At 42.8% G+C, this 25,981-nt stretch overlaps 4 protein-coding genes across 7 annotated transcripts; 3 read left to right on the forward strand and 1 right to left on the reverse strand.

Moving 5' to 3' along the window:
• Positions 1-878: 878 nt before the first annotated feature.
• Positions 879-2,607, forward strand: LOC139666764 (mitochondrial ribosome and complex I assembly factor AltMIEF1-like). Its single transcript, XM_071546085.1, has 2 exons — positions 879-958; positions 2,356-2,607. The coding sequence occupies exon 2, from the start codon at positions 2,380-2,382 to the stop codon at positions 2,605-2,607; it is 228 nt and encodes a 75-aa protein (XP_071402186.1). The 5' UTR covers positions 879-958; positions 2,356-2,379.
• A 417-nt stretch (positions 2,608-3,024) lies between these two features.
• Positions 3,025-6,511, forward strand: mief1 (mitochondrial elongation factor 1). The gene is made up of 4 exons (XM_071546064.1): positions 3,025-3,171; positions 3,333-3,513; positions 4,066-4,337; positions 4,555-6,511. Exons 1-4 carry the CDS (start codon positions 3,025-3,027, stop codon positions 5,392-5,394), a joined length of 1,440 nt encoding a protein of 479 aa, XP_071402165.1. The 3' UTR covers positions 5,395-6,511.
• Positions 6,512-6,520: 9 nt separating this feature from the next.
• Positions 6,521-15,396, reverse strand: napsa (napsin A aspartic peptidase). The gene is made up of 9 exons (XM_071546074.1): positions 15,213-15,396; positions 14,611-14,776; positions 13,837-13,960; positions 13,153-13,271; positions 12,717-12,916; positions 11,926-12,048; positions 10,681-10,825; positions 10,233-10,331; positions 6,521-9,632 (listed from the first exon to the last, which is right to left on the reverse strand). Exons 1-9 carry the CDS (start codon positions 15,278-15,280, stop codon positions 9,471-9,473), a joined length of 1,206 nt encoding a protein of 401 aa, XP_071402175.1. The 5' UTR covers positions 15,281-15,396; the 3' UTR covers positions 6,521-9,470.
• Positions 15,397-16,577: 1,181 nt separating this feature from the next.
• LOC139666906 (WAS/WASL-interacting protein family member 1-like) lies at positions 16,578-25,758 on the forward strand. Of its 4 annotated transcripts, none has more exons than XM_071546248.1 (13): positions 16,578-16,769; positions 19,290-19,409; positions 19,667-19,808; positions 19,994-20,157; positions 20,536-20,646; positions 20,851-20,964; positions 21,498-21,593; positions 21,951-22,103; positions 22,793-22,981; positions 23,078-23,173; positions 23,538-23,577; positions 24,018-24,072; positions 24,845-25,758. In XM_071546248.1, the coding sequence occupies exons 1-13, from the start codon at positions 16,764-16,766 to the stop codon at positions 25,587-25,589; spliced, it is 2,031 nt and encodes a 676-aa protein (XP_071402349.1). In that variant the 5' UTR covers positions 16,578-16,763; the 3' UTR covers positions 25,590-25,758. The 4 variants fall into 4 exon arrangements, with proteins under 4 accessions (XP_071402349.1, XP_071402357.1, XP_071402366.1 ...); XM_071546256.1 differs by having other exon boundaries at positions 19,667-19,795; positions 19,996-20,157; XM_071546265.1 differs by lacking the exon at positions 21,498-21,593.
• The last annotated feature ends 223 nt before the right edge of the window (positions 25,759-25,981 follow it).

Raw genomic sequence — 25,981 nt, forward strand, 5'->3', positions numbered from 1 at the left:
GGCTTCATTCCTGGTTGGAGAGTGGTTTAAGACATTAAACTAGCAGTTTAACAACATTTTACAGTAGGTTAGTGGTAGTTCAACTAAATTCAAATTTGGATAGTGCTTTAGTGGTTTATTACTTTTTGTCATTTTGAGGAACTACTGCAAAGAGAGGCGAATGACGAAAAGTTTTGGATGGGTGTGGGAAAAAGATGCCTCAGATATGTGAGTTTTAGGAAAACAATTTAGTCCAATTGTTGTGTTTCCTGCTGTACCGCCAAGGAAACAACAAGTGAAAGTATAGCGTCTTCTCACACAGTTTAAAGAACCAATAAATGGAAAGGTAAGAGCAGCCTTTGTTGTGCCTGAAGTTAATATTGTCAAGAAAGTCAAGAAGAGGTTAGCAGATAATAAAATGAAATGGCAAAATGAATGGGATAAAGAAGTGAGAGGTCAACATGTACAATATCCAAAAGGAAGTGGGAAAAACAAGAAGTTTGCAGAAAAGGGGAATCACTAATTTCGAGGATGAGAATGGGTCACACAGGATTAAATAACATGTTTATTGTAAAGAACCACCCAAATGGGATGTATGATTATTGCCATCAAACAGAAACAGCTGAGCACGTTTTGCTGGGGTATTCTTATTACAGAGAAGAGAGAATAAGGACATTTTTAAGCAAAAAGGTATGCAAATCTTTCAAGATTTTTTAAAGAAATGTTTGGATGATCATTAGGAGACAGGATTTGAGGGCTTTCCTCCCCCTTTGTGAGAATTGAGATGTTTGTTGGTTCATACTCCTGTCCGATTGGTGGCGGTAATGCACCAAAAGTTGTTTGCCAACCGCCGTAAAATTCTAAAGAAGAAGAACGTCAACTATTTGTTTCCGGTTTGTCGTTGTCGATTCTGACCCCCGGCGTGAGGGGAATTGTGCCTCTTTTTTTAAGGACAAATCTTTGGTGTAGTTTCTAAAACGTAAGTTGCCCCCTATTTCTTGGCAGTTTGGACTTGTGTTTTCACTTCTACCATATCCCCCGCTCTTTGTTGTGAGTATGTGTTGCTAACGAAGCCGGCTAAATGTAAGGTCAGTGCTTGCCGAGCCTAGACGCTAGTTAGCATGCTAGGCTAACAAGCTAGTCAAGTGATTTTTGACTTTCCATTGAGCCAGCCATTTTCTAAAGACAGTTGACCCTTGGTAGTTTATTTCAGCCTTGTGCAGCTTTTCGGTTGTTATGTATTGGCCGTGGTTACAGACATGTCGAGGCAAAACAGGGAGCCAGTGAGCCGCGGCGTTTGTTCAAGCTGTCAAATTTTGCTTGATTGCTAACGGTAGCTGCACTGTCAACGAGCTGAAACTGTCCTGGTGATGATGTTGTTTTGCTAGAGGTGTTATCATTTGTCCCATGCTATTATCTCAGCGTGAGTGTAACCAAACAGATCAAATGGGACTGGGAGAGGTCGCTGGCTATCTAGTATATGGACGTCATGCACTTGAATCAAGATTTAAACAATTTAAACTTCCATTTCGTCTTTGAAGCTGAATTAGTGAATGGAATATCGATAATATCCCTTATGGATAAAACGAGGGGTTACTTTTGGGCTCCACAACAGAATATACATTTATTAAATCGTGAATCCCGGCCAGAGACATCACTAACTAAGAGTGTAAGTCAAATAGACGGTCTGTTGTTGGTGCCTGCTCTTTGCATAGCTTCTGATTGCAAAGCAGAAACTGTGTTGATAGTTTATCTCTTCAACACCAAAGCATTGTTCTCTGTGTCCACCCATGCCTTCTCTCTCTGTCTGTTCATCCACTCATGCATCCAGCTCCTACCAGTTACAGACTTTTTACTCCAAATGGGCACACTAATCCCTTAAACAGGATTCCCACGGGCATTGAAAATCCTTGAAAGTCTATAGATTTGAGAAAAGTAAAGTAAGGCCTCAAGATTTTGAAAATGAATGGGATAGCCTTGAAAGTATTGCCTCAGCAAATTGCCTCTCTGTCCTAGGATCAGCACTTCACATCATAAGGAAAACCCTGTGATGGAGATTTGTGTTGATACAGCAGCAGTTTTAAAATGAATGATTTCACCAGGATTTCTTGACAGGATCATGAGTAAAAAATGAGGGCTCTATGATGTATTTTTCTGACCAATGTCATGTCTTACCCCAAAACATGCCAAGTTTTAGTCCTTGAATTTCACCCACAAAGTCATTGAATTTGTTGTCTGAGTGAATGTGGTGTCCTTGTTCAAAGGCTGGTCCCCATGTCCGCGTATGAGTTGTTCACTTCTACAAATCTTGATGCAGTCTAGTGATCTGTAGACGTCGGTTCCTTCTACCCCTAACCTCTGCTCTCCTCTACCCAGGTGCCAGGGTGTCCCCCCCTCCCCATGCGTGGGTCCCTGATGGGCGGCTGGTCTCGCAGTGCGGTACTGGAGCTGTACCGAGCGCTGCTCCGTGCAGGGCGCCACCTTCAGTACACCGACCGCAACTACTACCGCCGTGCCGTGGCCCGCGAGTTCCGCCGCTGCCAGGCCCTGACAGCGCCCGGAGACAAGGAGGACGCGCTGAAGCGGGGCCAGTTCTTCCTCAGCAGCCGACTGGGCGGGCTGATGTAGCGGGTGAAGGGGTTAAAGATCATCTGGAGCAGGACGTAAAGACCGGTATCTCTCAGGTGGGTCTAAGGAAATACTCGGAGTATGTCAACTGCAAATTTCTAGAACTGTCTTGTTCTGTTTGGGTGGATGGTGGTTGATGTAGTTTGGTAGGACAGGGCAAAGCTCAAGGGTCTCTTGTAACAACATGCTGATGAAGAGATTGTGTGTGATGTGTGTGCATTATGGGTGTACTAAAGAGTCCGGTTACCTGAAGTATGTCCTAACCTCTGAGTTCTGTTAAGTAACTGAGCAATTGTCCCCTGTAGAAAAATCTCTTCTTCTCAATTTCCTCTTTCTCAACCTGTCTCCATCCTCTCTTTGTCCATATCCTTCCCTGTCTCACCCTCCCTATTTATCTCCTCTGTCTTCAGAGAAAGGATGGCAGGGGTGAATGGAGATCGTAAGGGGAAGAAGGATGACAATGGCATCGGCACAGCCATTGACTTCATGCTTTCCAATGCCAAGCTCGTGCTTGGGGTGGGAGGAGCGGCCATGCTTGGCATTGCAACACTAGCGGTCAAAAGAGTAAGCGAGAAGAGATTTCTCTTACCTGCATATCTCTGGGTGTATCTTTCCAACGCAACCACAGTCACCATTCTACTGTTAACCAGTACAAGGTAGAAGGTGAAGGTGAAGGTGAACGAGGTGTTACAACAGGCTTGTGCGCACGTTTCTTTGTTGCACAGATGTACGACCGGGCCATAAGTGCTCCCACCAGCCCCACCAAGATGGAGCAGGCGGGGAAGAGGAGCTGGGAGGAGCCTAGCTGGATGGGCTCGTCACCGCGGGTGCTGAACCATGACATGAAGTCCACAGTTAGCAGGTCACTACAGTCTCTGCCCACGTCTTCGCACTCCTTCGAACCAGGTGAGCAGAACAGTTTGCCCTACAATGCAATACAAGCCTGTCTAGTCTTATCCTCAATTGTAATCGCACATTCGCAATTTCATACTGTTTGCCTGCTGTTGTTTTTAACTCTTTGTTTTTTTGTTCTTATGTAAATCTGTTGACAGACAACCTATTTCAAGGATTATTGTTCTTCCTCTACAGTGGGTGTTGACTCTCTTCTAGAGTTGTAGTTAGTCATAGATGTTTCGTTCAGACCCCCAAAATAGTGTTTGATTTCAGGTAGTTGAAACTGTGCACGCGGGTCGTTGTCTTGTTGTTTTGAATCATATTTGAACCTCAAAACATTGTAGAACCCCCTTAAATGAGTGTTTCTAGACTGACCCTCCTCCCCATCTCTTTGCAACCTTAGCCCTTGCCTCCTCTGCAGAAGCCATTAGCTGAAATGGTGGAAGATCACAGGAAGATCACAAAATATGTTTCTAGAAGGATGCAAAGACTGTCCATGTAACACTTGATTAATCTATTTCTCATGTGGCTCCTCTCAACTCTTAATCGCTTCCCTCTCCTCAGACTGTATGCGGCGGGCGGTGGGTCGAGCCGGCCTGGGAGGCAGTGGCGCCACTCAAACAGACCTGCTGCGGGCCCGGATGCGTCTGTCCCTGCAGGAGCACCTGTGGGAGTTCTACCAGGAGAACGTGAACATCCCCGCCGAGGAGCAGGCCACGGCCAGGAGGGCGGCCCTGGACATCTGCGCAGAGCTCAGGATCTTCCTGCACGCCAAACTGCCCGACATGCCGCTCAGAGAGATGTACCTGAGTGGCAGTCTGTACGACGACCTGCAGGTAATGGAAAACGTGGAAACTGGAGCATGGAGTGTTTTGATATCAAACAATTGTGTTTTGGATCGTTGAGTTTAAAACATGAAAACAGTAGATGGAGACTTTAATCCCCCTGTACTGTCAATCAAATGTTCTTTGTCTCCTCCTTTCTCATTTTTCCTCTCCACCTCACTGTCTCACTGTTGGTTTTTTTGTTGTTTCTTTCCTCTGATCCTCCTAGGTGGTGACTGCAGACCACGCCCAGCTGATGGTGCCTATGATCTTGGAGAAGAACCTGTGGTCGTCCATCCCCGGGGAGGACACTATCATGAACGTCCCGGGTTTCTGGCTCGTCCGCCGGGAGAACCTAGAATATTTCCCCCGGAGCAGCAGCTACTGGGACCGCTGCATGGTGGGAGGTTACCTCTCCCCCAAGTCGGTCCTGGAGGTCTTCGATAAGCTCGTGGCCGGTTCTATCAACTGGCCGGCTATAGGGAGCGTCCTCGACTACGTCATCCGTCCGGTGGTCCCCTCGGAAACGCTGACCCTCGAGGTGCAGTACGAGAAGGACCGCAAGCTGTACGTGGACTTCCTGCCGTTGCTCGTGATGGAGGACGGAACCTCGCTGATCGCCAAACCTCATCGGCTCGCCGCGGAGCGCCACGAGAACCTTTGGCGGCAGAGCTTCCGCGTGGCGGAGACGGCGCGGCTCCGGGCCCTGGACCAGGAGGACGGGGGCTGCCGGTGCGCTTGCCTGAAGGTGGCCAAGGCCGTGTGCAAGCTCAACCCCGCCCTCAACCGGCTCAACGCCAGCCAGCTCACCAACGCCATCTTGCTGCTGAGCGAAAAAGAAGGCGACTGGACCCAGGAGGCGCTGGCCGACCGCTTCCTTCAGCTGCTGCGAGGACTAGTTGGACACCTAGAGGCCGGGAGGCTGCCCTGCGCCCTCAGCCCCAAAGTCAATCTGTTCTGCGAGCTGACGGAACAGGAGGTGGATGAGCTTGGTTACACCCTCTACTGTGCGCTCTCAGATCCCGAGGGGCTGCTTAGAACTGCCGTGGCAGAGGAACCGCAACCCTGACAGCCCCCGTCTGAGAACTCATGACGGACAGGTACCCCAGGCTGTGCGTGACCAAACTCCATACTGCAAGAGCAGACAAGTCACCACACAATAGCGTCACTCAAAATGGCCGCCACTGTTGTCGTGGGCAATGGTGACGCAGAGTCATCGCGAGGTTCCTGCGAAAACCACAGCTGCATGGAATCATCTTCTCGTTTCCTGGATCAACAAGCTCTCTTTTTACTTTTCTATTCACACATGTCTGTGAGGAAGTGTAATACACACAGTAGCAGTTGCTTAGTTTCCAGCAGAACAACATCTTTTCATTCTTGAAATGCAAGCCATATGTGCTAGGTCTGATCATCCAAATGCCATTTTAACCTCAGATGAAATTAAAGGTCCATTGCAGCTCTCACAAAAGCCATTGTGTTAATGGAGCAACAGCAGGCATACTGTTCATAGGGCCTATTGCACTGGAATGGATGGATTGAATTCTATGTTGGTTGATATATGAACAGGGAAGGGGATATGGAATTAAAGTTAAGATATATAATGCTAAATTATGCTTGAATGGAATTTGGGATCTATTTTAAATTGAAGGTCCTTGGCAATCTTAGGCTTATTGCTTGGAGCATTTCAGCTGGCCAGACTGATGTCTGATGCAGTATAAGGGTATTGTGGTTATGGTGTTTACCCTATATTGAGATAGGATTGGTTCTTCTGCTGAGTGCTTATCTCTCCCACTGCATCAAGGGGTAGAATGTATTGCCGACTGTGTGTGTATGCCAACCCAAAAGCTAATAAATTGTTGATCAGCCTGAAGGACTCGACATTCTTGAGTTGAAGAGAAAAGTCTAACTCCGTATATGCCCCATTCGTTATCATATTTAATAATAAAAACAATTTTTTTTTTTTTTCAGAAATCTTCATGAAAATAATCACTGTGTTCAAGATTTGTGCTTTACATGTTTCCAGGACAATGGAACAAAAACTGTTAGGCTTACTTGATAAATAAGAGACTGAGGCTGGAAAATTATTATTATTTTTAGAATGTTTGCAGCTTGCATGAGTCATCTACCTAACCTAGAAAAATAAACAGGTGAATATACACTGGAGTTGTATGCAAAGTTGATGTCTGTTGCTATATTTTTTTTCATAGAATTATGGTTGGTGTGAACTGAAAATGCGTCCTTGTGATTGTTTGGGTGTTAAGCTGCAAAATCAGTCCAATACACAATACAGAGCTGCTCTTTGTTCACTGTTAGGAAAAACAAATTCCCTCTCCAGTCTCACATGTGTTGGTTTGGCATGCAGGTCTGATATGGTTTCAGAGAGCTACTTTATTTTGCAGTGCAGTGTTCTGTAGCTTTGCAACAAAGTTGGTGATCGCCATGGTCTACTGGCGTATGGCTGTTACTGGTGATCAGACATGATAAAACCAGTCATGTGCCGTCTTGGCATGAGGTAGCAGAAACAATAGAATGTTTTGTTGTCCAAAATATAAGATGAATTCCAATTCAGATCCTCTATTTTAGCTGCTAAACCAATGTTTTTTTAACCATATTCCTGACTACCTTCATATCTACTGTTCTATAAATGGGTTTGCTTACAGTCACATGGGGTGGGTCAGGATCTCTGTAACAAGAGAGGATCTTTGGCTGGAGGAAAAGTAAACATTATGTCTCAGCTACTTTCCCCCCTGCATTATTTATCAGAAATCCATTACCATCACACTGTTGTAAACATGGCAGGTGCTCCTCTGGGGGAGTTGGTTTGATGTTTTGATTTGTCAGTTGGCTCAATAGTGTCAGTATTAACTCAGCAATCAGCTTCTGGCCTGATTTCAGTTAGCTTGTAGCCTGATAGCTCTGTAGTGTTTGTGTGTGTGTACGCACCTGTACACGTTTTTAAAGCAAGTCCATGGTCAACTCTCATTGAGTTAGAGGTGCTAATCTGGTCCAGTCTGTCTTGGTAGGGAGCCAGACAGGGATTAGAGCCGTACCAGGTTATGCCACGCAGGCCAGAAGGGTACTGTGGGTCAGTACTGGCGCTATACATGGATTATACTGTACTAATACATGTCAGGTCTCAATTCATAGATTAGGGTACTGATCTCTTGTTTTAGGTCATGATCTGATTGAGGGAGATCTGATCAGTGGTCCTCAATTATCTCCATAACAGCAGCTTTGATAGCAGTGGTTCAGCACTGCTACTCTGTGAGGCTTGATAAAATAGTGACCCATATCCCAGTTTAGCTGGACACGGTCAGATTGAGTTCAGATGTCTGGCTTCATCTATCCACATTCACAGTCATGTCAGTTCACTGTCGTTGCATTCCAAGTGACAGTAGGTGGAGTAGATTCAGCAGTAGCTGCCAGACTGTCGAGAGCCTAGAGTTCATCACCGCTCGGTGCAGATTTATTACTCAATAAATGCTTTCCAAAATAATCACTTGGTTCCTTTTTGGTGTCACATAATAGCCTTAGAACAGGGAAGTGTAGAGATATGGAGGTTGTTGTTGTTTTTTTATTATTTTGTTTTCCACTTCACTGTGTGTGTGTACAATATGCAGGGTTTTGGGTTGTCCATGGTTCAGTTGTGCAGTTAAAAAATAATCAGCATCCAAAAAATATGGAGAAACAGGTTAGTTATTTTTGTATTTATTGTACATTTGTAACCAAAAAAAGAACAGAGTATTTATGTTTGCAGCGACTCAATACGACATGTAAAATACCACTTGGTGTGCTTGGTTAAGTGCTTTGTTCTGGATGTACTGATACTAAGTATTGATGTATCTCAGCTCAATCTGCAGTGGGTCTTAATAGAGCTAGAGGTTGTTTCTGTGCATATTAAGTGTCTTCCTTTGCTTGCAGACCTGGCTTATGCTACAAATTATCCTGTGCTGTAGTGAAGGGAGGGTCACTGTGCCACTTTGTAATAAGTCCATTATTCTAAAGACAAAAAAAAGCCCAAAGTAGATCACTACCTCTACCTTGTGGAGTTCAGCCTAGCCATGTGCTTACTTGCATGCTGTGTATGTGCTTTTTTTTTTTTAATTATTTTTTTAGATCGTATGTTGATTTTTTTTTTTTTTAGTTCAGCTCTGGAACTGAATGGTACACACAGCACTTTGTATACTCCAATAAATGTTACAGCTGACATTCTCTATGGTCATCTCTTCCGATTTCTCATGAATACACCCAAGAAAAATACATAGATGTCATTAGGGAACAGTTTAAGAGAGCTGAATGAACAATATATGATTCATTCATGCTACAAAACAGAAGAAATATCATTAAGTAAGAAAAAAAAAAAATCTTCAGTCACTTCAGAAAACACCACACTGTTTGACAATCAAAGGTTTATTTAATGTACTCTTAAATTTTATTCCATTGTCCATCAGAGTCTAGTTAATTAAATTCACGCTGGCATGTTAAAAAAAAAATCAACCTGAGATAACTTCAGTGTCCAAAAGCAGCTGTAGTGACAGGATGTTTTGAAATCTGGTTATTGTTACAAACTGGAAGTGTGGTTCTGTTGCCAGGAATGCAAGTGAAATATCACAATCAAAATGGAATAAAAAAAAAAAAAAAAAAGCAAAGTAAAAACTTCTAAATTACTCAAAACCTAAAATTAAATAGCACAAATACATCAAAAATGCAACGATTTTATTCAATACTACCACTGTAATGTGAAAGCTCAAAATCAAAAAGCAGCTAAAGAGACAAGCGCAAGGAACTGAGTGAAGTTGTCCCTTTAAAATTTGTTCTTTGGTGAAATGTATCTATATTCTATTCAGTCTGTGAGAATGTGCATCCAAGTAGCTTTCCTTCCCTGCTTCCACATTGGAAACCAATTACCCATGTAAGAGTGCGCACCCAATTATCACGTGTCATTTTGAGACATGCTGTTAGGCAGCAACTAGGCCTTACAGCACTCCAAAGAAAATGTGCATCAAGAAATGCTTTTTGACTGCAGGAAATACAATGACGCAAGGCTGCAAGTTGAATTTAGCTTTGCTTTCAGCTCATATTGCCACATGAGAAGGGAAGCAACTTTGTATGAATGAAATGTTTAGTAACTCAACGCTTCCGTCTTTACTTGGCGGGGGCAAACCCCACGCGATCAGCGTCCCTGTCGAACACGGTGTAGTACCTCCCGATGAACACGTCTCCCAGGATCCACAGGGGGCCGGCGGGAGGAGGTATATCCATGGCCATGAAGCCTGACAGACAGATTGATACGCCCATCTGAGACTCCTGCAGGAGAGGAGGAGGAATGGGGTTAAATCTAACAGTCAGGCTTCAGTTTCAGCAAAAGCAAATACTTTCAGCCTTGCAAAGACACTGGAAATCAACTACTTGGTCTGTACATCAGGATATAATAAATCATACAATTCATAGTTTGTGAAAAATGTGGGATCCAAGGACCTTCATTTGTACATGCGATAATCCTTAAGCAAAAATCCACCCTAAATAACACTTTATACACTGTTGAAAAAACAGCTATTGGCTATTTTTTTGATAGTGTATTTTTATTATTGGTGTTAAGTGAAAAATCGCTTGCAGTTACTATGCTATCACCATCATTAGTGCTCTCTCCACCTACATTGAATACAAGTTCTGGCATGTTGGGAAATGTAGGAAATCACTAACTGAAGCAGGTTGAGGGAAAGTGGGTACACCAAAATGTAAATTACAACACATCACAAAATAATGCATTGAACATCACAAATTGATGATACCCAACAGTGCAAGAGAATCAAGGGTGGATTTTTCCTTTAATGCTCTGCAATGAGCAAATTAAAGTGAATGTCATCTGCCTGAAAGCTCTATTTTCTTGACCCCAAGTGTATCTACCTTCATGACATAGTCCTCTCCAGTCAGGTTAAACATCTTCCCTCCTATGTTGAAGGAGACAACGGGGAGAGTTGGAATCTTCTTGCAGTCGATCATGTACTAGGAAGGAGAAAGGAATAAAGCTGAAATTATCTCTCAAAGACAAAACCAAACTGTATATTGTTATTCTGCGTTACATTTACTACAACAGTAGTTGGGCAGCTGTTGAAGATGGTGCAATATTAGAGTAAGTCTATGCATAACATAAGCCATTTAGAGGATGCTTTTATCCAAAACGCTTAACATTACAATGACCATAAAAGTTGTCATAAGTCACATCTACAACACAGACAGATTGAAGCATCACCTCCATATCTTCTCCTTAAGAAGAAGCAACTCTCAAGTGGCTTTGACAGATCTCTAGTGATTTGCTACTCTACAGTTGCGGCGTGCATCAGCGTGACTCTACCTCTCCCATGAGCAGCGGCAGAGCTCCGATGGCTTTGTGCAGCGCTCGGATTTCCTCCACTGGACCTGTGATGAGGGACGTTCCCGTGTCAACAATCGCCTGGCAACCGGCTTTGCACAGAGTCAGCTGGTTGCCCACCTCAACTCTGAGGAGGAAGGGAGAGAGAGAGAGAAATAGAAGAGGCATCGGTTAATTTCCATCACAGGGCAATGTGGCAGGCAGGTGGCTAATGCTAAGAGAGATGCATCTTATGTTGAGTTCATACTGCAAGCAACTTGGCTGATGAGTCTTTGTAGTGCATCTACTGTATGTAGTGCTCTGGTGCAGCTACAAAGTTTCAAACAGGAAAATCATGTATTTATTTGCTTAATCACAAATGAAGAGAAAGAGCTCAATAACATTATTTTTTACACTTTATCTTCCATTTCGCACTTGCCAAACTGAACTATTGTTCATGAAACTAAATCGCAAGTCTAACTGTGGACAACCTCTCTCAGCCAACAAGCTTGTTGACTGTCCACACATCAGCCAAGCCTAGTCGTTCAGCTCAGCTCCATAGGGAATAAATGGACTTTCAGTGATTTGTTAATCGTGTTGCTCATAGTGTGAACACATGGTTAGAGTCATACTACAGTTGGGCAATAGGACAAATACATCAGGGATCGGTGATGAACTGAATCTATTGGCAGCATAAATTCCCTTGTCGGTTTTACTTACCTTGATCTTTGGTCATTTAAAAAAGTAGCCTAGTGCACAAAAGGACAAATTTATGCTCAAGTTGATGTAAAATGTATTTAGAGGCAGCTCATACGGTAGCCTAAACACAGGCGTCATTTCACACAGCCTTCCTCAGGGTGTGCTGGTTTTGACCCTGCTTGTGATTCCCCATTTTAGTGTCTTGTGCTATTGCAGATCGGAAAGGCACCATATGACCCAATATGTTTTTTTGACTGTGTGCTGATACTTCAGGTTTTCTCGACTGCAAGTAGGCTACTTATCCTAAATGTAAAATTCCTCTTTTTGCGCATTTAAAAGCTTCATTTCAATTGGAACCCTATACATACATATTTAATAAGCCACTTCCTATGGAAATAACCCGGAATAAAATAGATAGTTCTCACATCCATACCAAAAAAAAAAAGAATTCCCCATGACAAAAAGAATGAACTGAAAAGGACGTCATTAAGCCAGACTGCACTGTTCCACTTCCTCATAAGAGTGGAGCCGCACAAGATTCTGTCTCACCCGTTCATCTTAATCTGCCAGTAGGCCTTGCGCGTGACATTGACGTAGTGCAGGTCTCCGGTGTAGTACTGGGTGTCGGTCCCACCCAACACGAGCTCTCCTCCTACCGCTGCCTTTGGGTCTCTGAAAGACAGGAGAGAGAAGGACGGATGGAGAGAAGCATAATTCACTGTGCAAAAGAAAACTGAACTGACAAAGAATAGTGCCAACTCATGTCACAGCTGAGAAAACGGTTAAACCAAAGTTCAGCATCAAAGACCTCGCGAAGAGGAAGTCAACCATTGCAGATAATCATCCTCGGAACATTTTAGTTTGAGTTGGGTTTCCTTTGGCTAATGCAGTGGTTTGTACAACAACCCTTTAAAAGAACATCAGAGCCTTTTCAAAACCTCTAGGCAACAGAAAGAAAACCGTTCTAACAAATGAAATGTGTAATATAAAGAGGTAAAGATAGAAATCATTCAACATGTTACATAAGTTACTTCAAGTCCAACAGGACAACGTAAAACACTTGGGCTGAAGAATGTAGTGATAGTAAATGGTGCTATTAATAACCATTCAGATTCAGAAGTCAGATGACAGTGGTTCTGTGTACCAGTGAAATAAACAAGGAAGCTAAGGCCAAGTTTGATAACACAAACCCCGAAGTGTTTGTGTGGAGTTTAAACATTCCAAAGACACCACAATTATTCAAAACATTTTCTGTTCTGGATATTATTCAGAGGTCGTGCATAGCCTTGTCATTTTCTTGACTGAATACAGATGCCGACCCTGCCGCGGCGCTGACCCACCTGCTTATGTAGAAAGAGAAGATGTTCTGGGGCAGGAGCTTGGCAGCCATGGCCGTGTCAAACACCGGGGTGACGTTGGCGACAGATATGGTGGGGTAGCCCATGCCCAAGACGCCGTCGAAGCGCGCCACCGCAAACGTGATGCCGGGCTGCTTCACCGCCTCGCCGAACTGCTGGCCGGGGATTGGCAGACCGGCCACCTGCACGCAGACGGGGGAGAAAGAGAGAACGGCAAAGATGAATAGACAATGAGCGTTTCAATGAAAGGTTAAGCACAAAGAAATGGTAGGAATGGCATGATGGTGGACGGTGTTACCCACCGTGATAAAGTAGCTACCAAATGCTGCCTATTTGCCCACCATAAGAGTGGAATGCAGCTGAACAAAGGGCCATGTGAGCGAGCGAATGAGAGTGAGTGAGTGTTTCTCAAACTCACAGAGACAGTGTCCCCACTGATGAAGCCAGACAGACTGCCTCTGCCATACTGGATGGAGAACTTGGTGCCGTTCTGCACATAGGTGCTGGACTTCTTTGAGTTGTAACGATGGTGAAGCCCTGAGCAGGGAAGTTACAGCAGAAGGCAAAGTGAAAATGTGTAGATTTCATGGGCTGAACTGCAAGCTAAACTGCACATTGACAATGCCTGAAAATGCCTATACACTACATATATACAGTTAAGCATTGGTTCCTTGAATGTCTTCCATATCTACAAACTACATGGCATGTGACTGCAGTGTGACAGCAATTACTTCTGGTGACACAGAAAAACTTAACCAGGGTTTGGCTTTTGTCTTGTACACAATATATAATTATTGCCGAGGAGGAGGAGGAGGTAGATAGGATACCTTAAAAAAAAAAAAAAAATCAAGGAAGTAAAAGCACACATTGGCCTTAATTGTACATAAAAGTTTCAGTGACACAAAACTATCCCTCCTTCTTCCTCTTTGTATTTGTCCATTGAACTTCTGTGTTACTAGACTACCAATTACAGTTTAGGAATCATGAAATGACGTGTGTGATGTTTTACTCAGTGATGTCAGTGGGTGTCTTCCAGGAAGGAGCTCTCTCGCACACAAAACACAAATGCTGAATGAGTCAGTTCTCCAAAATGCAAACTCACAGCAGGCGACGTCCAGGAAGGAGCAGTGGATGGAGGGGACCCAGAGGTTGGAGGAGCCGGTGTCAAACAGCACAGTGAAGTCCTGGGGAGGGGTGCCGATGCTGATCATCCCGTAGTACTGGGCCTGAGTCAACAGATTGATGAGCAGAAACCATTATGAGATATGCTACGAAGCCACCAGCAAGACTGCATCTGAATTATTTGATCATATTAAAATATTGTGACTGTGAGCCAACAATAAAACTTAAAGAATAGTTCACCCCAAAATGAAAATAGAGTCAACTACTAACTCTCCCCCATATCAGTCGAAACAGTGTTTTGTAGCCAAACGTTTGGGTCCATAAGTCCGTCCATAAGTATTTACCTCATTATCACCTCAGTATCATTATTATATTTTCCTCTCTGACAATGCTTTGGCTGCTCACCCTATAGCGCTCTGGCTGGAAGAGTCTGCTTCCTACTGTAGGGACTGTTGGCATGTTCAAACCTCCTTGGTTCAAGCACAAAGCGTTGACAGTGAGGACAATTAAGGAGATAATGAGGTAAATATTGGACTTACGGACCCACAGTGCAATCATTTGGCTACAAAACACTTCTGCTGTTTGGAGAAATCTGATGGACATTTTATGGAGCTGTAAACAGATGGCCCTGTTAACTTGAGATGGGACTACAGGGGCTAACTGGCTCTGTGTTTGCTCCTACAAACTTCAATGGCGTTTCAACTGACATGGGGGCGAGTAGAGACAATGCATGATGATCAGCAGGTACACCTACATCCATAAAGTTGGTCAGTCTCTCGACAGGCACTTTTGGAGATGTTATGGGGGAGGGAGCTGTGTCTGGTGCGCCGCTGGTCTTAGCAAAGGCCCGCAGCTGCTCCAGAGTCATCCCATTGTCGCTCATCAGGCGGCGTGCACTCCTCGTCTTGTGAAGGGGAACTCTGTGGGGGAAACACTGAATGAAGCCTGGAGAAGACTAGAGGCACAGGATAGCGGTCTTGCGGCACAAGCACGCGCTGCAACGGTGTGCAACAAGGCTGGGCGCTGCTTCCTGGTACACAATGTCCGCATCTATTTTCCATATTCAAACTTTCTAACTGTGCAAACCGTCGGGCTGTTTAAACAGAATATAAAGTACACCTGTAGCAACCGTTATTTCGCGGTGAACATATCAGCACATAAAGTGGAAGCACGTGCGGCTAATTATGAATCTTCCAGAGAGTGAAAGGACAAAATTTAAACAGAAGCAAACCTACATTACACACATTAAAGCGCCACAAGTAATGCCCATACCACCAAAACTGCTATATTGTCTGAAATGTAATGTTAGCTAACTCTAAGGTGCACAAAATCAGCTGTCAAACAAAATATATTTACCTTATGATAGCGGCGCTGTGTGTTACTAACAGCGCTGCAATCATATAAAATATCTCCAGTCGTGTCATTTTCTCCTCCTCGTACAGCCAATAATTATATACTGTCGTTTTCGTTCACTTGTTACTTAGTAATGGGCGTGCAGACCGCAGACCACAGACCACTATTTCAAACTGACGCACTAAGCTCCATTACATCCGAGACTGCTCTTCGGCAATTTCCGCATTTACTCGGTTTTCTCCGCTGTGGGGCTCCGTGATTGGAGGAAAAACACGAGCAAGATGCTCTTATTGGTCGAAGAGAGTGACCATCACCTCACGTTATAAACAAGTGCACCAGGTCTCTGAGGGGTCACGAGTTGTAATGGATGACTGCAGAGTGATACGACACATGCTAGCATTGTGCAAATGTTTGGAAACTGAGCTGATAAAGAGTTTTATACAATAGAAAGCAAACTTTAAATATTAGTTTGTTAAACACCTTTCCCCAGAGAATCAATTCTGACACACCCCAGGCACTTAGGATAGCTTTCTTTCACCATAGTGTTTTTCAGTAACCAGGCAGATGCTGTTATATTGTTCACCTTGACCTATAAAGCTGTTCAAAGTTTGCATTGTAATTGCAGAATTGCATGCATTTGGGACGCCTGATGAATGAATATGCAATGTCCCACTGCACATAACCTTGGAAAACAAAAGATTACACAACAATGAGCTGGAATGAGTTTCTCAAGCACTCAGCAGGCTATTATATGACAGTATGAAGATCTAAAATCAAAACCACATTAAGGAAGAATCCATCATGACTCATACAAACCACCATTCAACAAAAGTGTCTCTTCTTGAGAGTGGGGCCGATGATGAGGCGTGAACTGCATCTGAGACAAGATTGCAAAACGGAGGCTCACTTGACCTGTTGAACAGGCTGCAGATGAAATCCCCAAGACAGAGCAAAACAAACAGTCTGACATACAGAAAGACGTACACAAAAAAGACATACACCCTCCATCATCATCAATCAGACAGACACATAGAGTCCAGGAGAAAACCGAAAAGAAAATGTCAAGCTCTTTGTGTCAAGTTCAACATGATGATAAAATTACTTCACTTTACATGAAGGAAACAGTGTCGTGATGGGAAGAATAAATCCAAGGAGGGTGGAGAGGAACATATTTGTATAAAATAGCATATTCTCAATCATTTTAGCTAATGATTTGTTTTGTTATGTGTGTATGGGTGTGTATGGACGTTCACAAATCTGTCTGACTGCTTCCTTGCTCACCTGTTGACGTAAGTTGTGGAGAAAAAAAGGATCCACCCTCACATTTTTGAAGCAGGAAATCCCACACCTGTGTGTCCTCTTAAAGAGTGGATGACACACAGAGAGAGAGAGACAGACACACACACACACACACATCCACCTGGCATCTGTGCTCTAACAGGGACATGTGAACGCATGGGAGAAAAGTTGAGCTGCTTTTCTTAGTGGATCTACAATCAAAAACTGGAATAGTGAAATCGAGAGGATTGATCACAACTGCCTTTGGACTGGAACATGACGGTAAGGCCAAGAATCAGCTCTTTGCATTATGCATAAATAGTCAAATAAACATTTTAGAAGGAGTTAGGCCCTAAGGCTGCATGACTGAATAGAGAAGTCTATATTCACATAGTGTCAGCTTTATCCAATGTGTCCTATGTCCATCAGTCAATTGTAGAAATTCAGAAAAATGTTAGCATGGTACCTCAGATGTGACTTCTATGCATCAACAATTCATTGAACAGAACAATATGACCGCTTTGTCATCATGACATAAACAATAGTAGGTCTATTTTAAATCTGAACTTCTGTACAGTATGCAGTTACACACAATAAAGTTTGGACCTCCACAGGAAAGATCTGCTGCTTAACATCACCTTTTCTTTATCTCTGGAGAAATATAGCTCAATATTGTATTAATTTATGATCAATGATATCTGAATTCTTTCTCCTAAATTCCCCTTAAGGAGCAATAAAAAGATGCACATGAGAATATTCATCTAGAAGTGCTTGAGACAAAAGCATGCTATCTCATTTGTACATTCACATATTGCTGATAGATTTCTGAGATGTTTCTCCTTACTGACCCATTAGAGGAGAACGAGTGCATATGACAGCAGTGAGAAACAGCATGGTGTAGCAGAGTGAGGCAATCCAAGGCTTGTTTCTCAGGGGCAGCGAATGAGAAAACGATAAAGATCTCACACTGGCTTTAAATAAAACTCATTGACGTCTAGGAGAAGTAGATGAGAGGGAGAGGATTATTCAGGGTATTGCTTTCCTCTGAGCCATAACAGTGAAACCTGCAGCCGTGACGTACAGACTTGCACAATCAGAATAGTTGAGAGACAATGGAGGAGTCCAAAGAGAGACGGGCAACTGGCTAAACCAGTGACATGACCATGTGAGCACAGTAGCACATGGCATGCTTAAAATGCTGAAAATGCTGAAAATGTGTTGTCGTGATGGCACTGCGCAAACACTTGTCTATCTACTGTACCTATAAGTTTGTACTGTATGTAAATGGGTGAGACAGGCAGAAACCAGTTGTGATGAGCTGAGTATTATCTGTAAAAGTTATATTCATCACACTGCAGGGGGATTTACTGCTGCTGATTGTGTGTTTCCTGCACCGTTCCTGTCAGGAAGTCTCAAATAGCTTATGTGGGTGTTACTGACATCAACGGATGATTATTATATAAAAGTATGAAGTATAATCTTACATTTAATGATGGGCATTACAATTCCCAGGACGGCATACTGTATAAATTATGTTCTTGTTAATAATGTAACAATGAATGTTTAACATGTCTGTCAACAACTCATCAGAAGAACATGATTAACAATCTTGCTCAGGGAGTGTTGACATGCACGTGTTTACTTCCCTGAAAGATGGCTATCATTTATTGCAGTACATGTGGGGACCCGATTCTGAGCACGGCCAATAGTTTATACATTTAAATATGTTATTCTTTAATTTCACACTGCTCTGGTTTGAAAACAAATAAAACTTTCACAAAAATATGATACAGCAACTTTTGTGTGAGACAAACTGGAACAAGCAGAAATATTATTTGGCTAGGTTTATCCTGTGCAGATGAAAACAAAATTGTTCTCCTTAGACAGATTTTAAAAAGGAGATTACAGGTAAAAGTATGGTTATGACAGCTGATTCGCACTATCAGGATAATTGAAATTTAAATTATGGGTTTTATGGGTGATAATTGATCGGAAAAAGAACGTGTGGGGGTGTGTTTGAGTTGTGGATGGGTAGACATAGATATTTATCAGGAAAAAAACAGCACTCATCTTACGTCTTCTCCACTGTTATTTCGGCAGCATGTCACTCTGGATGTTTTGGTATTATAGCCTCCTTCAGCGTCTGTGATGCTGACATGTAAGAAAAAAGTAAGATGAGTGCCAATTACTCCCGATAGACTTTTTGTTTGAACCAGGCACCAAACACATTCTGGTGAAGTGGGAGATGCCCATGTCATTTTCTAATTACATAGACATAGATCTTTGTCATACTGTAGATGGAATAATGTTGGTATGGGGATGAGAGAAAAGTGGAGGGGGGCCCACAGTGACTTCTTGTGCACAAGGTCCATAATTCCTAGCTACGCCCCTGTATGTGCACATTCAGTAGTTGAAAGGATCACAGAAACTTATTTGTCGATGGGGTTTTCTTGTCATTGAGGAGATTTGTTGATGTTACAAATACCACCACAAACACCTGACTCTCCCTCTGGGTAGATCATAGCTATAACCAGCAAGTTACAGGTTAGATCTCCCTAGTTAACCAGTGTCAAAAGAAGCTAAGCACAACATAATAGGAGAATGACACAAAAGGATCTGTCAAAATAGCAAAAATATCACATCCTGTAGGATACATTACTGTGATTATGGGAATGGTGGTAAAGTGATACATGGGACTTATGGCAACTGATTGACAGTTGACAGTTGATTGTCTGGCTTGGCCCAGAAGTCACTCTTACCCTGATAAGATGCTGATAATAAGTCAGTTTCTGTCATTCCTAGCCCCCACAGGCAGCCAAACCTCCCAGGACAAAATATCTGGTGAAGCCCACCATCACTGGCTCCAATGAACTGCCTTCCCCCTCACCAGAGCCCGCCTACCAAGACCCAGACACATCCAAGGTAAAAAACTGGATGATTAGGATTCTTGCATCTTGCATGACTGTGACGATCTAGAAGAAGTGGGTGGAGGATTTCTGGTTTATCTCCTTGGTCAATCGTTAGGGGAATTCAAGATAGAGTGGTGTAAAAATAGCTCACCATGACACTTATGAACTGACCAAAGACAATGTCATTGTTTTTTGGAAGGTGGTATACAGTTACTATAACAGTTCTCATGCATTATGACAAATGTTGAATAATTTATGCTTCTTTTTCAGCCTGTTCTCATGCGTAGAAGCCAGTCAGAGGCCGAAGTGAAGCCTACACCGCTTCCCAGGACAAAATCACATCCACACACCCTGTGTAACGCTGCCAGTACAGTCCAGCCTACAGAGAACAGTAGCAATGTAATCAATGCAGAGATCAGTCTTAAGCAATTATTTTGCTATTTTGTTTTATTGTTGCTATAACTGTTGCACTTGCCATAATCAGTGTTAAAAACAATTTGAGCTATTTTTTCCTTTTATTTGACAGGGTTTTGCAACTTTGATAATGATATTAACTAGATAAACTTTGTAGTAATTTTTTCATGAATTTTTTTCATCAGAGATCCAAACATAAAGGCTGCCCAACAGACTATAAAACCCCTCGTCCTGTGCGTCCTCCTCCCAGTCCACCGAAGACCAAATGTGTGACCTCCAGCAGACCCACAACAGCAGCTAATGGAAACTATTACTATCTCAGTTTAGATACTGAACCAGCTGTGAAAGTACGTCATCACTGAGTTTCAAGTTTCATTCCAACATGAGATATCCACCATTTGACAAAATCGCTGCCTATTTTTAAAAATGATTGCTGAATGTAAAGCACATTATGTGTTATAATTAAAGTTATGAGTCATTTTACAACTTTTGCTCACAAAACAGTAATGTTTCCAGGGACAGAATGGTGTTTTTGAAATATTGACTCAAGCCTTTCAGGTTGCACAATTTCTCCAAAATGGATTTATAGCATTTTGAAATGAAACCCTCTTCATAGTTTTTCAACTTCTCACAACTTTGTGTGTTGTGATTGAATTAACCAAGAGGAATCTATAGTGGTGGTACCTGGAGAAACTATCCTCTCTTCTTTTTCATGTGTTCTCCAGTCTGTGGCTGTCAGTGGGGAGAGAATACCATCTCCTGCTCTTCCTCCCCGGCCTGAGCGACCCTCCGCCTATTATGACAGAACTCTTCCTGTGGCGGGAGTAAAACCTCAGGTAAGGGTTGATGTATTTCATATTTTCATATTTCATATACACCTTGTACAACAGGACCTGAGACTTAAAGATTTCCCTGAGATCATTAGACATCTGAGACCACCTCAGAGACAGAAGGTGTATTCATTTCTGAGTGGAACTGAAAACTTAATATAGCAATCCTGATCAAATGTGGACTTTTCTTTCACATATCGTTGTTGATAGGGCTCCACTGAGGGGAGTCCTGCATCTAGGAGTCCCTCCCGTCGCTCCATCCAACAACCTCCAGTCTCCAGTCCAGTCAATGAGAGTTACGATGGCATGAGTCCAGGTGTAACGGTAAATCACGAGCTGGAAGTCATGGATTGAGAACACACAGTGGATTTACTAATTTGATTTATTTTCTGTGAAACCCCTATGATTTGATTACGGTTTAGTTTGGAGCTTGGCTTAGCAATCTGTGTCCTTGTAGGTTTATGAATATTAGTAGTATGGAGGAATGTCAAATATGAGTGAATGAATACTACTGCTACTATTGCTACTACAACTACTAGTAATGATAATAATGAACTTAATTTGAGCACTTATTCAAAACCTAATTTACAAAGGACTTCAACAATCAAATAAGATAAAAAAAGATGAGAATAGAGGTTAAAAACAATATAGTAGTAAAAAAAATATCACATGAAAAGATTTAAACACTGATTCTGCTAGCCCAAGCTCCTCAGACAGGTCGTCACCTTTAGTCTAGAGACTTTGGGACGGCCCGGGGGAATAACATGCTCCCCTCCTAATGGTCCCATGTGTGAAAGTGCACAGTAAATAGGTTTCAACTGTGTTCAGCCTCACTGAGCAGCCATCCTGTTTTTCAGGCCTCCGCCCCTCCGCCCCGCCCCCCTCGCCCGGGACCGTCCCCGACACGCACCCTTCCCCGCTCGCCCTCGGGGTTTGAAACCTCGCCCCCACAGGTATGAAAGCCGCTAGGTGAGCTGAGAACTCCCGTAGATAATGAGCCGTGCATGGACGGGTGCCAAAACAGCAACGAAAGACACAGTGCGTGTCATGCTCATGTCATGGAAAAGGAAATACTTAAGACCTCACCTTTGTCTTCTGCATTTAACACATTTCAGTCAAGGTGAAGCACCGATTTGGTCTAGAAAGAGACAAAGGAGTGTTCCGCTCTCTTGCTCTCTTATCATCGTTACTACGTGTTTCCTTGGCGAACTATTTTTACTTATTCAATATTTCAAATATTTTGCTTTGTTGTAATATGTTTTACTATCTTCTGCTCATGTCATTCAACTTCTCTATACCTGACTTTCCAGGGGAATCAGTACTTTGCGGTGTATGAAGACAGAAGGGCCCCTCCTGTTTCCCAAAGATCCCAAAGTTCCCAAAGATCTTCCATTTCCAGCTCCTCTAGCTCCTCCAGCACGCAGTCTCATTATGATACACCTGATGAAGGGCTGAGCAGCAAGGTGAAAAAAAAACTTACATCTTACATCACACAAAATGATCATAATGTTATATATAAAATGGGTTTAGAGGAGAACTCGTAAAAGTCATTGCATTCAAACTCACATGCCTATGATGTTACAGTTTTTTATGTTTGCTTTGACTCTGATTTTCATAGCAGAGTTTCAAAGTGCAAAACTCCTAATGCAAAATTCAATACTCCTACTTTGGGGCTCATGCAAAAGGTTTATCCTGGCACCAGCACATTAGATTTGTTCCTTGTTGAGTTTTAGTCATTGCTGCATTTCAAAATAAAATGGTCTTTATCAATTGATGCTGCCAAACAAAAAATAACTCTGATCAAAACAGAGAATGTAATGGTCATTTTCTATATTTAGATTAGCCAAATTTGAAATTATGTGCAGTAGGCTTTCCCTGTGATATCAAAATCCCATATACTAAATTCTACAAGGCAAAATGAACACAGTGGTGTCCATTATAATGAAAGAAAGACACAAAAAGAAAGACTGAATATGTCCAAAACACAAAAAATATGCAAAATACAATGAAATCCATTCAGTTTACTGTGTTTCTCTGTTCTGCATCGACTTTAATGCAAAGACACCGAACCATTAGATATTTTGAATACAGCAACCTCTGAGGAATAACTATTGCATCTCTAACAAATGCCTTTTCTTTGTGTATAAAAAAGCCCTTCACTGCACCAGCGCGACCGCAACACCCGCCCCCGCCCTCCTTCACCCCCCCACCTCCGCCCGAGAAGATACCGAAGAGACCACCTCTCTCATATCCAAAGCCAGTATACCACACAGACCCGCCCTACATGGAGATAGAGGATCCCGTCTATCTGGAGGTTCTGCCACAGAATAATGACAGGACGGTAAGAGAGGCAGCAAACAAATGCTGCCGTAACATGTTGACTAGTGTATACAATTATCTCATTTAATTATTTGTTTTTGATGTTGTCTCGTTTCAGTTCAGGCCAATACACAGTGTGTACAGATCTGGGTGCAGACATGAGACACCAGGCAGGCCTCCTCTTCCACACCAGTCTACCACAGATGATGCAGAGGTAAAGCCTGAGTTTAGCCTGTCAAAGGGATTGGATTATAGTGTATTGATTGGTTTCACTTTATTCCACTTCCCCCTATATGTGCTACCTAATATACCTGCAAACAAAATGAAATAAGCATCACATCTGTTTTGATTTAGTGTCATGATTAAGTTCGGAGAGCTTTTTTTTTCCATCTCCCTCACTGGACGTCAGTTATTGCACATTTTATTTGAGACAAATTGTAAACCAAATTTTAAGACCCAGCCCACAGCTAAAAAAAAGTAGAATGTGCTATTGAGTCGAAACCATTTTAAATACAGTCTATTCTTTCTCTCCTCAATAGCTTTTCACCGACAAAATAATCTGTTTCTGTTTTCTTCAGGACATCAATACCCTGCTGAGATGGCTGAAAACAGTGAGATGTGAGTATGACCATGTATTTTATAGTATTCCATGTCTTTGAGTTTTGTGCAGTGTTGTGCTTTGTGTTGAACTGTGTTGTGTGGTGCCGTGTGAGGCATTGTACTGAAATACACTGCTGATCCCCCTTCCATGACTACATGTGAAAACAGAGGGTGCATCTTCTCTTCTCTTCTTTTACTGTGGAACTCCATGAAATTGGAAAGGAAAACACACTGAAAAGTTAGCAAGCTAAACAATGAGCGAAGCATCAATCTTTAGTCTAATTTTTCTCTTAGACTTCCTCTATTAACTACTACAAACCACAAATCATCTGACCAAATTTGATGTGAAAAACACACTGCACACTGCAAAAATACACAAAAAATCAGTGTGCTCAGTGAGAAAGAACATTACCAGCCTGTACAGCATCTAACCCATCTCTCTGTTGGCGTTCCTGCAGACTCTGATAACATGGCTCCATCGCTGTATGGCCTGAGGATAGAGGATGAAACCAGGTAAGAACTGGCACCCAGTGAACATACAGAAGAACCATCATAAAAGTGGTTGTAGTAGCTGATGCATGCACTTAACAGAGAACTGGCAATCTGTCATTTCAGAGGCATCAGTTTTGAGTTACAATATACCTATACATCTCTACTTTAGTATATTTGAGAGTGAATAGTGTTTCAGAGTAGATGCAAGATAGATGTATGATGTGGTACATTTATAGTGCCGACCAATGTATATTTACAACATGATCTTTGGCATAACACCTTAAATCTGACATCAACTAAATATACATACAAAATAATTAGTCTCCAGTAGTGATGGGACGATATTCTTATATCACGATACGATTCGCTACACGATATGGGGTTCACGATTCAGTGCAACCACGATGCAATGTAATAAATACAAGTTCAATGAAAATGCAGAATTTTGTTTTTGAGCCACAACTCTAGCAATTGCAGTGGCTTGCTAGAATGTAAACAACAATGTAAAAATGTCATTGCGAAGTGCAAATAATACAATTTGGATGGAGAGCTTGTGAAAGTGTGATGGTCACGCGTCTCATTTGTGATTACTACAGAAGAATAAAATTTCGATGTATCACCCCATCCCTACTCATCCCACATACATAACATATCATGGTGCCACCACAAAGTGGAAGTTAATGTAGGCCTACTAAACTATTGGGAAGCTGATATAGAACAAATTTAGCAGCAAAATGAAATATATAGAGAAATGACTTTTGCTCAACCTGTCCTGTCATTTTTCTCCACGCAGAGAATTCAACCACAGAGCCGTGCTTGTGGAGAAGGCCCTGCGTCTCTTCAACCTCCTCCTGATCAAACGCAACGACGCGCTGCGGAGCCACATCTCCGAGCTCACCGCCATCTCCGACGGCCTGGACAAGCTGCAGAAGAAGACCAAAACCATGGGCATCGCCGGGGGCACCACGGGCGCCGTGGGCGGGGTGGCCGCCGTGGTGGGCATCGCCTTGGCCCCCGTGACCATGGGGGCCTCGCTGATCGCCACGGCCGTCGGCGCCGGTATGGTGGCGTCCGCCGGGGGCATGGGCGCCCACGCGGCTATCGCCAACAAGAAGACCGTGGATAGAAAGAGTGTTGAGAAGATAGTACAGGACTACAAGGTGAGCGTCGTCGACGTGGAGCGCTGTCTGGCGTTCATCCAGTCCGGGATGGATGAGCTCAGGCGGCATGACCTCACCCGGTTACAGAGAGCAGGAGCCCGGCCGGAGGCGCTGAGGATGGCCAAACTGTCACAGTCAGTGTTCAGGGAGGACACCTACAACCCACTGGGGAAATCTGGAGCGCCCGCGGGTGGGATGTCATCCGAGAGACTGCTCCTGGCTTTCGCTAAGGAAATGGATCTGTACTTTTCAGAGAAAGACGGTCAGAGGCTGAAGAAGTCGACTGAGTACAAGTTTTCGAGTAGAGTTCGTCTGCTGGCTGAAGGTCTGCAGGATGAGCTAGATCAATTGAATCATAAGTGGGAAATGTTCAGTTGATTTTAAGACCTGTCTGTGTGTGCGTGTGTATGTGTGTGTGTGTGTGTGTGTGTGTGTGAGAGAGAGAGAGAGAGAGAGTGAGAGAAAGAAGTCAATGTTGTATTATATTATATATTATTATATAATGTGTACATACTTACATGTTTACCAAAGATTTGTATAATAAACTTTTTACAATTTGAAAACATAATGTTTGATTACTCATTAATATTATTACTTTATTATTCAAGACAATGCTATTACCAGTATGAAAAATAAAGCCAAATGAGTGAAAAGCAATCAAATATATAATATACCTTCATTTATTAGTAAAAAAAAAAATTACTACATAATCTCATAATCTCATGTCACGATGATGTAGCAAAACACAGTAGCCATGACGTTTTTGGGCC

The sequence above is a fragment of the Centroberyx affinis genome, unplaced genomic scaffold (assembly GCF_046629955.1).
Source record: "Centroberyx affinis isolate AG114_WGS23_722 - 3 ecotype Tasmania unplaced genomic scaffold, CSIRO-AGI_Caff_v1 ptg000262l_1, whole genome shotgun sequence".
Lineage (NCBI taxonomy): Eukaryota > Metazoa > Chordata > Actinopteri > Beryciformes > Berycidae > Centroberyx > Centroberyx affinis.

Bases quoted from the DNA above. Each gene is read 5' to 3' on its own strand.
- mief1 (XM_071546064.1), top strand. From the start codon at position 3,025: ATGGCAGGGGTGAATGGAGATCGTAAGGGGAAGAAGGATGACAATGGC. The intron at 3,172-3,332 runs GTAAGCGAGAAG...TTTGTTGCACAG, and splicing joins CAACACTAGCGGTCAAAAGA to ATGTACGACCGGGCCATAAG. The intron at 4,338-4,554 runs GTAATGGAAAAC...TGATCCTCCTAG, and splicing joins GTCTGTACGACGACCTGCAG to GTGGTGACTGCAGACCACGC.
- napsa (XM_071546074.1), bottom strand. From the start codon at position 15,280: ATGACACGACTGGAGATATTTTATATGATTGCAGCGCTGTTAGTAACA. The intron at 13,961-14,610 runs GTAGGTGTACCT...CTGTTGACTCAG, and splicing joins GACTGACCAACTTTATGGAT to GCCCAGTACTACGGGATGAT. The intron at 13,272-13,836 runs GTGAGTTTGCAT...TTCCCTGCTCAG, and splicing joins CTTCCTGGACGTCGCCTGCT to GGCTTCACCATCGTTACAAC.
- LOC139666764 (XM_071546085.1), top strand. From the start codon at position 2,380: ATGCGTGGGTCCCTGATGGGCGGCTGGTCTCGCAGTGCGGTACTGGAG.
- LOC139666906 (XM_071546248.1), top strand. The intron at 22,982-23,077 runs GTAAGAGAGGCA...GTCTCGTTTCAG, and splicing joins CACAGAATAATGACAGGACG to TTCAGGCCAATACACAGTGT. The intron at 24,073-24,844 runs GTAAGAACTGGC...TTCTCCACGCAG, and splicing joins AGGATAGAGGATGAAACCAG to AGAATTCAACCACAGAGCCG.